The sequence below is a fragment of the Aythya marila genome, assembly GCF_965140915.1.
Source record: "Aythya marila genome assembly, chromosome: 1".
NCBI classification, from domain to species: Eukaryota; Metazoa; Chordata; class Aves; order Anseriformes; family Anatidae; genus Aythya; species Aythya marila.
In genome coordinates, this window is record NC_139042.1 from 266,642 (window position 1) to 281,043 (window position 14,402).

General features: G+C 54.7%; 1 protein-coding gene across 1 annotated transcript; it reads right to left on the bottom strand.

Moving 5' to 3' along the window:
* Positions 1-4,861: 4,861 nt before the first annotated feature.
* On the bottom strand, positions 4,862-7,538 carry RPS11 (ribosomal protein S11). Its single transcript, XM_082761734.1, has 5 exons — positions 7,461-7,538; positions 7,030-7,161; positions 6,729-6,804; positions 5,916-6,045; positions 4,862-5,027 (listed from the first exon to the last, which is right to left on the bottom strand). The coding sequence occupies exons 1-5, from the start codon at positions 7,473-7,475 to the stop codon at positions 4,904-4,906; spliced, it is 477 nt and encodes a 158-aa protein (XP_082617860.1). The 5' UTR covers positions 7,476-7,538; the 3' UTR covers positions 4,862-4,903.
* Between the last annotated feature and the right edge of the window lie 6,864 nt (positions 7,539-14,402).

A 14,402-nucleotide genomic window follows, 5' to 3' on the forward strand; every position in this document is an offset into this window, starting at 1 on the left:
GCTGTGGGCTCAGAAACCGGGGCTGGCCCCCTCTGCCTGAGAGCACCCCGCTTTACAGAAAAGCGTCTTCTGTTAGTCTGCCGAGCATGGCCCTGCTCCACAAGAGGTTAAGTTTAATCCTGGTTCAATTAATCCAGTCTCCAACATCACTCGGTGTTCTGGAGCAATGCCCAGCCCTTGGCACAGCAGCGTCCCCTCGCTTCGCCACCTCCTCCTCCAGGGCTTGGCACCGTGGCACTGAGCTGCAGCAGCTCCCGGGACAGCCCCAGCACCCACCTTAATGCACAAATGACCCCCCCTAAACAAATGTCCCCTTCTAAACACAGCCTGCCCCTCTCGCCCCCTGTCTGAGATGCCGAGCTGGATGTGCTCACAGCGCTGTGCAGACGTGCCTCCGTTGGAGGGGGAGCCTTGGGAGAAATGCTGCCCCAGGGCTTTAAGAAAAGAGGAGCTGAAGACTCTCCCACCCCATGCAGGAGCTGCTCCGACTGAGCGTGGGGTCCTGGCAGCCTCCTGGGAGGCTGCTCACGAATTACAAATATCTCCAGGCTGTTCTCAGAGAGATGGCAAGGCTAGAGGGATGTACTTGGTAATGCACGCTGCAAGAAGACCTGAGAAATGTTCCCAGTGTGCACAACGGGGAGGAGGAAAAACATCTTCTGTGGGCAGCCTCTGTGCTGCCAGGCAGTGCTGTGGCACGTGGGAGATGGGGGCAGCCCCGCGGGGTCTGGGGGGTCAGGGCTGAGTAAATGGCAGCTGCAGGACACTGCCCCGAAATGTGAGCAGCCAGCTTCTGCCTTCGTCTGAAAACCCCAAATTCCCGTGCCGTGACATGGGAAGACCAAAGCTGTGCCCCCCGGTGAGTCAGGAGATGCCCCCCCCATGTCCCTTGCACCCTGCAGGCCCGGTGCCCGCAGCTGGCAGTGGGTTGGGGCAGGGTGAGACGCGGTGTGCTGCCAGGCGCTGCCCCGCTGGGCGCCGTTCCAGCAGCCCTTCCTTTCCCTTTTCAATTCCCGTCTTCACTTCTCACAATAGTGACTTATTTTCCTCAGTTTTTCAGGTGAAAGAACACTCCTGCAGCATTGGAGATCCTCCCCATGTGCCAACGCAAAGGCTGAGCCGTAGCACTTTTCAGCCTCCGTGCTCTGAGGCTGAGCTTTTTGTCTCCTCAGCTTCAGTTCCGAGATGAATTCCACCCCGGCCCATTTCTGCAGGCTTCCCCTGCACCCCAAGCAGGTTTCCAAAGTGTTCTGTGCTGTGTCCCCTCCAGCAGCAGCCCCCTACGCATGCCGGCTGCACTGAGGCTCCGTCGGTGTGCCTGGAGAGCGCAGTGCCCAGTGCTGCACTGCCAGGCCTGGCCCCGCCGGTCACCATCACCGGTGTGCTTGGAGTGAGGACTGGAACCGAGTGGCTGTGGTGGAGCAGTGCAGGCGGTGCGGTGCTGGTGCTGTGCCACTGCCTGCTGCAGGAGCAGCCGGAGGCGGGCGCGTGCCCAGGGAAGTGGCCGCGGGTGCCCTGTGGGGACTGCGGGCTCTGCCCCCGGCAGGCAGTGCTGTCACCCAGCAGCATCCTGCCAGGATCTGCACCGACCCTGCGCTCAGCGCCACTCTGCTTTGAATCAATTAACAGATATATTTGGAAATCTATTCCCTTTGTAAGCCACTTCCTCTGTGATTTGCCGATGCATTTTTAATAAGAATGTTATGCAATTGCTAAATAAAACTCCTTCCAGAAGTTAATTGACCAGGACAGATTTTCCATTAAAACCGGGCTGAAGCATTAATTTCTGTTACTGACTGAGAGCTGCAGAGCGGAGCTGTGGGGGGGTTTCTGCACCTGCTTGTGGGACCAGAATGAAGCAGCCACCAAACCCGTGTCTGCTCCACTCAGTTCTGCCAGGGGCATTGAGTAGAATAAGAATAAGAATAAGAATAAGAATAGAATAGAATAGAATAGAATAGAATAGAATAGAATAGAATAGAATAGAATAGAATAGAATAGAATAGAATAGAATAGAATAGAATGGCATACATGTAGCTCAGTGGGAAGGGATCTTCAGAGACCATCAAGTCCAACTGTCCGACTGCTTCAGGCCTAAACAAAGTTAAAGCACATTACTGAGGGCATTGTCCAAATGCCTCTTGAGCACACCAGGCTTTGGGCATCTTCCAGTGTTTAACCACCCTCACAGTAAAGAATTTTTTCCCAATATGCAGTCTAAGCCTCCCTGGCTCAGCTTTGTGCCATTTCCTCGTGTTATAATGCAATTCCCTCATGAGTTAAGCTCTCGTATAAAACCTTTAGCCATTTTCACTACAATTGTGGTAAAATTTTACTTCTCATAATCCATTATAGTAGAAGCAGTGATTTTTTTTTTTCATGCTTAGTCTTTCTTCAGATCTGACGAAGCCTTGGAGCAGACACCAGCCACAGTACATCAAAACCTGGGCGCTCTGTGGGGCTGAGCAGAAGGGCTCACACGGATTTCCAAAGGAAGTTTGGGAAACTACACAGTTGCTTTATCTCCTCTGGAGACTGGATTACTGAAAACCCCACTTGCAAAGACTGCAGCTGTCCCTAGTGGGAGGAACAACAGCCCAGAGGCACGGGGCAGGAGCCAATGCTGGTGATGCTGCTGCTGCTGCTGCTGGTGCTCAGTTTCGTAATTCCTGTACTGTCAGCCCCATGGCAGGGAGGGCGCACTGCATTCCGCAGCCCTATTGAGGGCTGCAGGCCACTGTTCCCATCCTAGTGTTGGGATGCAGGGCCTGGAGCCCACCAACCCTGGAGGCTCAGCGGGACCTCAGGCTGCGAGGGGACACCCCTGAGCAATGGCAAAATGGGGTTGGGGTCCACACCAGAGAGCAGCAAGCCCCCACGCAGAGGGGGATCCTGCAGCCACAGAGGGTGCAGGAAAGGAGCAGAAAAGCAACCTTCACCACCTGCTGGGCTGTGAGCTGCTGCTCGAACATCCACGCTGCCCCCTGGCCCAAAAAAACTCACTCACCCACCCTCTGAGGAGGGGGTGTGCAGGTTTAGCAGCTTGGCTGCTTGTCCCCCTCCGTCCCCATGAGCTGCCTCAGCCCCTACCCCAGCAGAACGGAGCAGAGGCTGAGCTGGCTGCTTCCCGACGTGCTGCTGAGTGCTACCCCCGGTGCGGGAGGTGCAGCGAGCTCGCAGGGGGTGGCAGCGAGCAGCCCCCGCAGGGCGGCCCTGGGGCACCCACAGAGCGCTTGTGCAGGGGAAGCCACTGCATTGGGCAGCAGGGCACAGGCTGCTTGGCTTTGTCCTGGCCTGGCAGCCCTAATTTGGAGCCGTCCTGTGCTCCGCAGCCCCTGGGCCGCCCTCCTGCACATGGGCTCTTGATGAGCTCCTCGGTCCTGAGCATCCCCAGGCCTCAGGACATCCTCCTGCCTTGCTCAGCGCCCAACTGCTCCAGCCCCCCGTGCCCCCAGGAGCACCACGCACCCATCTCTCATGGGCTCTGCTGACCTGCAGCCCTCTGCCCACTCTGCTCCCACTGGGACAGGGCAGCGACACCCCCAGATGGGGGGATGCTGAACCAGAGCTCAGCCAGCGTGGCTCAGGGACCCTGTGCTGCTGCCTGTGCCCCGCTCAGTCCCTGCCTCCAGCACCAGCCCTACCGAATTCCTCCTGGCCACAAGGGGAAGGAAGAGCCTTGTCTGAAGGTACAAGGCAGCATGGACCTATAATGTCTCACAAACACCACTAATAAGTTTTTGCAAGCCAGACGCACATTCATACAGAACTCAGCACTAAGCTGTATTTTCTGCTAGCTGTGGGTCACCTAACCTCCTCCTGGCCCTTTTCAGCATTAACTCCACAAACTGCTGCCAGACACAGCCTTGGGTTAAGACAACGCTGCCAGATTATCTACTGGGGGTCTAAGTGGGGCCTAAAATACTGAACTGCAGTTGTTACCCCTCTGGTTCTCATCATGAATCCCTTCTGCTCTGAGACAAGAGAAGCACCGTCCATACTGCACACCACTGCTCCTCTTGCTCTCCCCCAGATGTGGGACCAGTGTCCTATGGGGCCTACTCAGTTCTGAGAATGACTCCTCCTGACTGCTGGAACTGTAAGCAGCTCTCACCCCCAAATAAATCTGTAGGAGAAGCAGTTTCTTTAGCATTGATTCCCATTTGCTCAATTGCTGACGCACTGCATCCTTGCAACTGTGCTTACACCTTTGTGTGTGAAAACACCACATGGCATCTTCCTCTTTAAATACACATTTAAGCTGAGAAACGATCTTTACATTCACAACCACCTTTGTTACCACCGAGTTTACACTCTAAACCAAATTATTATGTAATCTCCAATCTGTTAGCTTCTGCAGCTATGCCAGGGAAGGTGAAACAGCACACCCAGGATCAGCTTAGAACTGGGGTCAGAACTCTGCAAAACGTGACTGATATCAGGCAGAGAACGTCCCTTCCTCTTTACTGGGCAGTTTACCCACATATTTAACATCAGGTTTTGCTCAGCCTGCCCTGTAACACAAAGCCTGGGACAGCAAAAGGCAGTGCTCTTCAGGGCAGGCTGAGAGCCGGCCACACGCTACCAACTGAGGACCACTCACTCACTAGGACTAGCCAGATTGTGTCAGTTCCACAAAAAAAAAAAAGTCACCATTCCCACTTACTGACAAAGGCACAACAAGCATTCCCCGACCCTCACTTGTGCCAAACCTTCACCTCTCCTAACCAGGGAACCTGTAATATCAGAGCAGTGTCTCTGTAACACCCTCACATTTCCTCAAGAACAGCTCACCCACTTCTGGGGTCTGAGGTGTGCTGTTACATTCCTGTACTATTAATTTTACATCATACACACAGGGTAGACTTTTATAAAAGCTTTATTTTTCCTGATTACACTGGTTTTAAAACTTCTGGAATTGCTTCTTGGTGCCAGCAGCCTTTGTGACCTTGAGGACGTTGAAGCGGACAGTCTTGCTGAGGGGACGGCACTCTCCGACGGTGACGATGTCCCCGATCTGGACATCCCTGCAAAGACAACACCAGCATTGCAGGGGGTGAATTTCCTGCATTCACACATGATTAGCACAGACATCTGCATTACGTGATGCTAGAAATGCTGCTGTGTAGCAGCACTGAAAGGGGCCTCGCATACTTCGAGCTCTAAGTCCAGGAAGTACAACTTGAAGCGCTGCAAAGACATGTGCTAAGAAAGCAGCACTCCCTGAGCTGCCTCAGGCCTGTCACTCCACATGAGCACCAACTCAAGACAAGACCAAACACAAGCTTTTCACAAAAGCAGGATGAGCGCCAAGCACCTGAAGGGAAACCCTTCAGCCATCAGGAGTTTCCCCTCGGGTCACAGGCTCGAAGCACTCAACCCGACTCACCTGGGCTAGCATTCATCTCACCCAGGTTTCCCTGGAAACCCTGCGCTCCATGGATGAGCTTAGGAAGCAAACAGCAGGCAAAAATGCTTTGAGCCTGTCCTCATTGGCCTCAGCATTTACTTTGGAAACTTCAGTCCCAAATGTTTTGCCCTTTTTCAAGAACTATAAAGCTGTAAGGGTGCATGGCTTCAGAAGGCAACAGGCAGACTGACCAGAACGTGTCTGATGGTTCAGCAATTGCCACTGGCATTGTCAGCAGCCTCCTTCACCAGCAGGGGCTCTGAAGACCATCGTGAGTTCAGACATCACCACCAGCAAACACGTTCCAGGTCAGAAGCAGCAACAGAACTGCACTTGCCCCACTGATGCGCAGCCCCCTCCTGTTTTTAGGCAGAAGCTAGGTGCGGCAGCACGCACATTGCATACAGGACTATCAGGCCCCTGAGCACATGGCACTTCTGTACCCCTGCTCTGCGTGGGTCAGCACTCTGCACAGCCACTGCTGCACCGCGGGGCTTGCACGCACCTGAAGCAGGGGGAGAGATGCACAGACATGTTCTTATGGCGCTTCTCAAAGCGGTTGTACTTGCGGATGTAGTGCAAGTAGTCCCGGCGGATGACGATGGTGCGCTGCATCTTCATCTTGGTAACCACACCTGGGGGCAGGAGGGAAGGTGACAATGAGCACAAGCAAGGACACACCGACTGTCAGTAAGTCAGCTGGGGATCTGCACGTAATTAATGGAGAACACTTTCAGACAAGCTATCCAACATCAGCAGTGAGGAGCAGCACCTGACACCTGAAGGCAGTGCCCGACAATTCTGGTAATTTCTCCTGCCCTACCTCAGTAAGTTATAAAGCATCCTTTGAGAGATGCTTTAAAACCCTCATTCTACCAGGATGAAAAGCTTTTCTTCTCACCTATCAAGCTACAGCCTCTAAGTTTATATTATGAATTAAATGATTTTTTTGTATTTTTGGTGACTTTCTAAAGCAGTCTGGTACGCTTCCTAGCACCATCGCTCCCTGTACTATCTGCCACTGCATTATATCAACATCAACACTGCAGCATGGTGCAGCCGGAAGGGTTAGCACGAGCAACAGGTCCTTGCTGCAGGCATCAGCAAAGCCACAAGGGCATCGTCGTCAAAGCCCCTTCACCATGAGGCTTGGAAGACCATCGTGAGAATGGCATCATGTGCAGCTCACGGACCACAGCTGAGCTTCCCAGCAGCTCCGTATTGACGCTCAGAAGTCACGGGCTTTGTGTGCTCACCACAGCAGTGGGTAACATGGCTGTGTTCACAGCATTACTCCTTAACAAGCTTCACGACTCACCTGACAGGATTCGGCCACGGATGGAGACATTACCAGTGAAGGGGCACTTCTTATCAATGTACGTGCCCTCAATGGCCTGCAAAAAGAACCAGTTATCAGTGTTGGGTCAAACAGTCCAGGCAGTGCAGGGGCTCAGTGATGGTGGGGAGGATCCATAACTACCCCAGCCCACGAGCAGACCCACGTAGCCCCACAGCAGGCCCCCCACAGCTTTCAGGGCACGGCTGCCCAGGCCTCAAGCCCAGGAGCGGGGCTGAGGCAGCACTGCTGGCCCCGGTGCTGCGAGGAGGCCGGGCCTTACCTCCTTGGGAGTCTTGAAGCCGAGGCCGATGTTCTTGTAGTAGCGGGGGAGCTTCTCCTTGCCGCCCTCGCCCAGCAGCACCCGCTTCTTGTTCTGGAAGATCGTGGGCTGCTTCTGGTAGGCCCTCTCGGTCTGCGGGGGGACAGGAGGGCATCACGAAGGGCTCTGGGCGCGGAGAACCCCCCCGGGACCTCGCTGGGACCCCACCCCCGCCCCGGGGCCCGGCTCCTGGCTGGTAGCGGGGGCTCCCCCCCGGCACCCCGGGGCCCCCCGCCCGCCCGCAGGCCTCCTGCCGCCTCCGCAGCCACTCCCCGGCACCGGCCGGCCCGACCCATGCCGGATGGCAGCCCCCAGCCCGCAGGAGGCCGGGTGCAGGCCGGGTGCAGGCCGTGCCCAGGCCCCGCGCCCTCCCCGTGGCGGCGCGGCCCCACCTGCGTGTCCGCCATCTTGAGCCGCGCGGCGGAAAAGAGCCCGGGGCTCCGCGCGGCGCCGCTTATCCGGCGGGGCGGGGCGAGCGCCGGAAGTGGCGTCACGGTTTGGGGCGGGGCTAGCGTAGCGCGGCTCGGGGCCCGCCGTGGTGGTGGTGGTGGTGGGGGAGGGTGCGGGGGGGGGGGAGCAGAATGATTTAATTGGGCTTCGTCAAGGTCCCCTTCAGAAACTGTTAATAATTTTACCAGGGTTGGACCGAAATTTGAATTTTCAGCAGTCCTGGTCTCCCGGCATGCAGTGGGGCGCCTCAGGAAACACAGTGAATCTATCTTAGCTTAGCTTTATATAAAAAAGCTTAGCTTTAATATAAGAATAGCAGTGTAATATTATTGTGATGCAAATAAAGTTCTTTTAAACCAATCCCGTGTGGTACCCTGTTTACAGCACGTCACACAATTAATCAGCTGAAGATGAAGGAGAGGATAATGGCATTTTAGAGCTCTTTTAAGAGGCATCCTGTTCGTCACCCTCACCGCCTCGTCAGGGGCTGAGTGCACGGGGAACTGTCACTGAAGTCAAAGTCACTTCCAGCAAGGCAGAGTTAATTTGTGTGGATGTTTGACTCTCCCAGTGCCCCTTCCAGCACTAGAAATAAGGAATGAGCTGGAGCCCAGCAGGAGTGAGGTTCAGAACGAAAGGCAGCTTGAGAGTAAGCCCCAGTGGAGCTCCTTGCTCAGGGGCTGCTGATGCTGAACACATGGGACTGGTGGGGGGGCTGGGCAAGTTCACAGAGCAAAAATCCGTTTGTGTTTCCTAAATCTGCATCAACACCAGCTCAGGAGGTCTCTGGGGCTGAAAGTCCTCAGCAGCTGGGCACGTTCAGAGGTGTCACAAGTGCTTTCTCTTCCCCGTGCTCCATGGAGCTGTGGCGCGGGGCCAGGTGGGCCCCTGGCTCTCGGTGCTGTTCTGCCTGGCAAATGGATGTGCTGCTCCCAGCCTGCCTGCACTTTGAGCAGGATTGCACCCCCTGGCACATGGCAGGGGACAGGAACGTTTCTGAGTTTTGGTCAGCGGGCCATGGATCTTCCTGCGGCTACATAAGGGTCTGGGTGGGCTCTTGCCCTGGAGCCGCTGCGGTATCGTGGTCTGAATGGATGGCAGGGAGACCGCAAGGGTTTTTATATGGATTGTCTTCAAAGTCTTCAAACTCTCAGGGGGAAAGCAACATGAAAAGGTGATACGTAACTAAATTCTCCTGAAAATTACCATTAATTACTGTCTCCACTAATTACCCATAAGCTGATGAATAAATAAAGAATATAGCATTGCATAACTCACCTGTATGACACTGAAAATGAAACTGAGTCATATACTGCCTTTAACTCATCAAGAATTGTAAAGAGTAGGGGAATAAAAGATGATAGCCCTTTTTTTTTTTTTTTTCTTCTTTAGATGGGCAAACCTGTGGGTGTCTTGCAGCATTCAGATCAGCCTGCTGCCAGTGGGGAGCAGCTTGCCCCTGGGTGCAGCGGCTGCAGCAGCAGGCCAAGAAGAGCTGGGTCCACACGGGCAGAGCTGTCTCAAGACCAGGGATGAAGCTGGTGGTGTCACACTGCTGAGCTCCATTGATTTAAAGCAATAAAAAGGGAATTTCAGACAACAGGATGATCAGGAGCCCAGCTGTCAGCAGCTGAGTGCAGCGCTGTGGCTGTAGGGTGGGTGAGCACCTGCTCCCTGGATGGGGTGAGGGGTCTCCTCTCCGCTGTGCTGGTGCTGGTTCCTTCCTGCTGACCCTGCAAGCAGCCATGCATTTCAAGATAGGGCTAAACGTTCCTTTCAATGGCCCTCGGCTGGAAACATCTTCAGAATATCGCGTAGGGGCTGAGGAAATGGAAGAGCACAGACACTGTCTGGCCAGAGAGGACTTTTTCCTCTGGGCATTGTCTCGCTGCACAAGAGACCACAGAGCCTTTGGCATAAGGAAATACACAAAATCCGTACTGCCATTATGGACAAAACTAGAGGACGCTTCACCAGGTCCAGAAGCTGGGCTGAAAGCACCAGGGACGAGCTAGCAGCAGGTGTCTTCTGGCAGCTGGAGGCGAAGATCTGAGGTGCTTTGAAATGACACAGGAAGGAAACAAAATTGTGCTTGTTGTATGACCTGCAGTGTTAGGTTGTGAGACAGATTATGGAACTGTTTTCCTGCTGGTTGTTTGCAACAGACCAATAGCCACTGAAAATGCTGTGTTTGGGGTAGCCAGATCCTCTCCCAGCATGCAGGTTTGGCCTTTGGGGTACCTTGAAGTGCATTTGTATTGCTGTGCTTCCCACCACACTGCCCTCTGCCAGGGACTCCGGCTGCCTGGGACACCAGTCCCACATGTCCCACTGGTCCCACATGTCCCACCAGCCCCACTGGTCCCAAGGGTCCCACGGCCACAGCCCTCGGGCTCTGCTGCGGGGCAGAGCTTCCCAGTGCTGTGCCTGGGTGTGTTGGTCGGGGTTCTCAGCCCAGCAGTGCTGCAGATGGTGAGGGTGCTGTGCTGGGGGTTGGTGCACGCTGGGGTCCAACTGAAATGAATTCAGATCGGTTCCTTTTTACACTTGATTAAATCATACAGTCACAGAATGGTTTGGGTTGGAAGGGACCTTCAAGATCATCTAGTTCCAACCCCGTATAGGCAGGGCCCCCTGCCCCCAGCCCCCCCCAGCCTGGCCTTGGGCACTGCCAGTGATGGGGTACCCCCAGCTCCTGGGGGCAGCCTGGGCCAGGGCCTCAGTGCCCTCAGAGGGAAGGATTTCCTCCTAACATCTGAACAAAACCTACCCTCTTTTACTTTAAAGCCGTTACCCCTCGTCCTATCACTGCTGTCCCTGATAAAGAGTCTCTCCTTCATTGCTTCACGTTTTCTGCTGGTGACGTTCCATGGGTGATCACTTCATCCACACGCTGAACACTCCGAAGCACCAAACATCGATAGCACTGTGTGCTCATCACGTTTTATTTGAATTCAGTTCTGCCAATCCTCTTTGCTACGGTGTCACACGTGTCCCGTTTAGACCTTTGTCAGGCCGTTGGTGCTTATTTGGTGCTCACCTGGCATGACCTGCCCAGTCCCCTTGTCCAGCTCCTTGTTCCAGGCAGGGAGTCCTCCTACCATCTAATCTAAATCTCCCCTTATTTTAGTTTAAGACCATTCATTGGTCTTAGTGACAGGACATTTATTCCTTGTCCTGCCATTGTCTCCCTGAGCAAAAAGTCACTCTCCACCTTTTGTATAAGCCCCCTTTAAGTACTGAAAGGATGCCACGAGGTCACCCCGGAGCCTTCTCTTCTCCGGGCTGGACAGCCCCAGCTCTATCAGCCTTTCTCCACAGGGGAGGTGCTGCAGCCTCTGATCAGCATCGTAGCTCCAAACCCTGCGGGGCAGGGCTGTGTGCTGGGGGCAGCACCCTCTGCCAGGGAGCCTCTCTGAGCTCGCAGCTCCGATGGTCTGAGTGCTGCCGGGCAGGGGCAGGGCCCAGCGCCCCCCACCAGGATTCCCAGGCTGAGGACTCGGTGGGCTTAGGGGCAGGCTATCACGGACCTCCGGGTATGGGCACCCATTGAACTCTGTCCTGGGCAGCTCGGGTGCTTTGGTCCTGCTGCCCCTCGGGCACACCCCACGTGGACCCAGCCCACCCGTGCTGCACGTGCTGGGTCCCAGCAGGGCAGGGATGATGCCAAGACCTGCGTTCTCAGCAGTGAGGGCTTGGTCATGGTGGCTGGGCCCCCATGACACCCCCTTTCCCCACCCTGCCCTGCAGCTCAGCTCTTGAACAGTTATTTTTTTCCTGGGTCTACAGTTCAGTGTGATTCCAAGGCTCCTGTCCCTCTCTGAAACACGGGTGTGACCCAAGGGTTTCTCTGAGAACTGGGAAATGGCTAGCACGGCTCCAGTCCTTCAGAAGGAAAGGCAGGAGAAGGCAGAGGACTGTGGAGCGCTCAGCCACAGCCCAGTCACTGGAAAGAGCACGGAGCGTGTCCTCTCATGATCCCTGTATCCAAACAGGCAAAGCGAGGGGAGGCAGTTGGGAACAGCCAGCGTAGATTTTACCAGCGGCAAATTGTGCTTGACCAAGCACAAAGTTAAGGCTTAAAGTGCTCTAAAGCAGTAGCCCATTAAACATTTTGCCTGTTATCTTCCTGCCGTCCCTCCTGTTAACATCTCATTAGGTCTTGCAGCGATTGTTAGCAGCCCTGATGATGAGGGTTTGCAAAGCAGCAGCTTCACATGCTCCTGGCACAGCTCTGTGCTTGAGCAGACCCCCAGCGCCGAGCGGGCACTGGGTGGGTAGGGGGGATGCAAGTGCTGCCCGAAGCCTCCCTCCCTCTCCTGTCTTCCTGTGAGCCGAGGAGCTCCTGCACCACTTGAAGGGGATGGCTGGCATTGATGGCATGCTGTGTTGAGGAGCACATCACGTCCTGGGTGAGGCAGTGCAGAGCCAAAGACGAAAGAAAAGCTCCCTGGGTGGTGCAGGCGCTGTGCTCCTGCGCTTTCCCCTTTCCAACTGCCCTGGCTCAGAGCAGGGAAATCGCCTGAGGGTGGCCACGGGCTCAGAGATGCCTCAGGTCTGGTGCTGACTTGGCTAGCCAGCAGTCTGAGGGAGCCTTCCTGCCAGTTACAGCGGCTGACACGTGGTTGCTGGTACAATCACAGAAGCACAGACCCATTATTGGAAAAGACATTAAAGTTTCCTTTGTGACTGTCACCCTGACCTGTTAAGTCCCACCACTAGCCCATGTCCCTCAGTGCCACATCCACACATCCCCTCAGTACCTCCAGGGATGGGGACTCCACCACCTCTCCGGGCAGCCCATTCCAATGCATGCCCACTCTCTCCATGAAGAAATTCTTCCTGACATCCAACCTAAATTTCCCCTGGTACCACTTGAGGCAGCTTCCTCATGTCCCATCACTTGTCACATGAGAAAAGAGACCCCCAGTAGGGACCTCCTGAGAAACTGGAGAGCCTTCTGCACCGTTGCTTGTGGTCTCTATGTTGGAACCCACACCCTCCTTGTCTGTTGAAGCACTTTGCTCTTTCTCAGTGTGAGTGCGTGGCTGTGCTCCTGCAGGTCTGTGTGACAAGGTTTGTTGGAAAGTTACAGGTTGTCACATTGAAGACCTAGTGAAATTAATGGTACTTGTATGACCTTAGCTTAAACCCTGACGCTTGTTCAAATATTCCAAACCTAAAATATTGCCAAAGGCTCAAAAGCAGTCAGCTCTAGCACATCTGCAGGGGCCAGTAGCTCACATAATGCACCTGAGCAGGGTGAGAAGGCCAGAGCTCGTGCCATAATGCACATCGTTTATTGTCCCATCCTAGTTTTATTTGCCTGAAGTGTGTACCTGGACCTTGGGTAGACTCAAACTCCTTCCTCTAGACATTATCATCTGAGATTTTGAAATCTAGCAGATTTAAAAATTAATTTGTAGTGGCACTTTCTCCACAACGTGCTTAGTCCTGCAGGAAGAAGGCACAAATGCATTCTTCAAATGATTTGCAGCCTCAGCACAAATATGCAGTTAAGTAGGGCAACAGCAACTGAACAATCAGCAAAACAGGTTTATAGATTACTTACACAAAACTACAGCCCAGCTGTGGCTGTGGGCTTTGCACTGTAAAGCTCTGTCAAAGACACGGGTGGGGAGGTCCCCCACTCTTGCAGCCCCTGCACTCGGATGTGGTGCGGAGATGTCCCCTGGGGAGGAGGGCACCGTGACTGCTTCCTGGCTCACATGGACGTAGACCCTGTCTTTGAGGGAAAGCAGCCAGACAAAGCCTCCTGCGCACAGCCTTCCCCTCCAGCCAAGATGCTTCAGGCTTCGTGGCGGATTTCTTGTGTCTTCACGCCACAGGAGTACCTGCCTCAGCCCTGGCTGCTGTGGCAAGATCACAGAACCCCCGGGTGTGACCATGGAGCCGCTCGCCCAGCCCCACGTCCCGGTGGCTGCTGGAGACCCCGCGGAGGAGCCCCCAGCCCCTCTCTGGGCACCCGCCCGGCACAGCAGTGCTGCCTGGGGCCCAGAGGGCACCTCCCGGGCTCCAGGCTGGGCCTGGGGCCTCTGCTTCTGGCCCTGGGCACCCCTGGTGAGAGCCTCCCCCGGAGCCTCCTCCCCTGCAGGCCGAGCAGCCCCAGCTCTCGCAGCCTCTCCTCACGGCAGAGGTGCTCCAGGCCCCCCGGCTGGCTGGTGCTCAAAGGGGCCGTGGGCCAGGCTCCCTGCCAAGCTGCTCTCCCCTCACGCCCTGCAGGTACCCTTGGGATGGGGTCACCACATGGGCTCTGTCATCCCAGCACTTGGCTCTCACCATCAGCTTTCATACTCCCTCTCAGCTGGTCTGCTGCGTGAGCTCTTGTGTCAGCATGCCCCCGAAACAAAATCCATCCGACTTCCCACTGATGTTGTCCTGGAAGTCTCGTAGTGGCTTTTAACCAAGAGAACAGAGCCCGCGGATTGTTGCCCGTGGTGCTGCAGCTCCACAATCATGATCTGTTTGTCTGCTGGACTGTTAACATCAGCACGAACGCATGCAAGCAGATATGTTTATCGGGAAGGTTTAGGAAATTAGGGACTGTCTGGAGATCTTCAGAGGAAGGGATTGCATCTGTCTGGAAATTTCTTGAATGTCTTGAAAAAGAAGCGCTGCTGCACTATATGCCAACAACTTGATAATCCAATTTCAAGTTCATAAATAAAGCTTTGTTCAAAAGTTATTTCAATTTACCCTGTACCCAGGTACAGAAACACCATATTGCACATTTATTGTTCTCTCTTAATGTGTGTCTGCAAGGAGGGCACAGACAGGCTCGATGTCTGAAGTCGGTTATTGCAGAGGAGAGAATGCCATGGATGAGCACCGAATACAAATGTAAGGGGAATTAACTTTTTCTG

Coding starts and splice junctions, on each gene's coding strand:
- RPS11 (XM_082761734.1), bottom strand. Junction 6,805..7,029: donor GCTTCAAGACTCCCAAGGAG/GTAAGGCCCGGC, acceptor TTCTTTTTGCAG/GCCATTGAGGGCACGTACAT. Junction 5,028..5,915: donor CATCTCTCCCCCTGCTTCAG/GTGCGTGCAAGC, acceptor TTGTCTTTGCAG/GGATGTCCAGATCGGGGACA.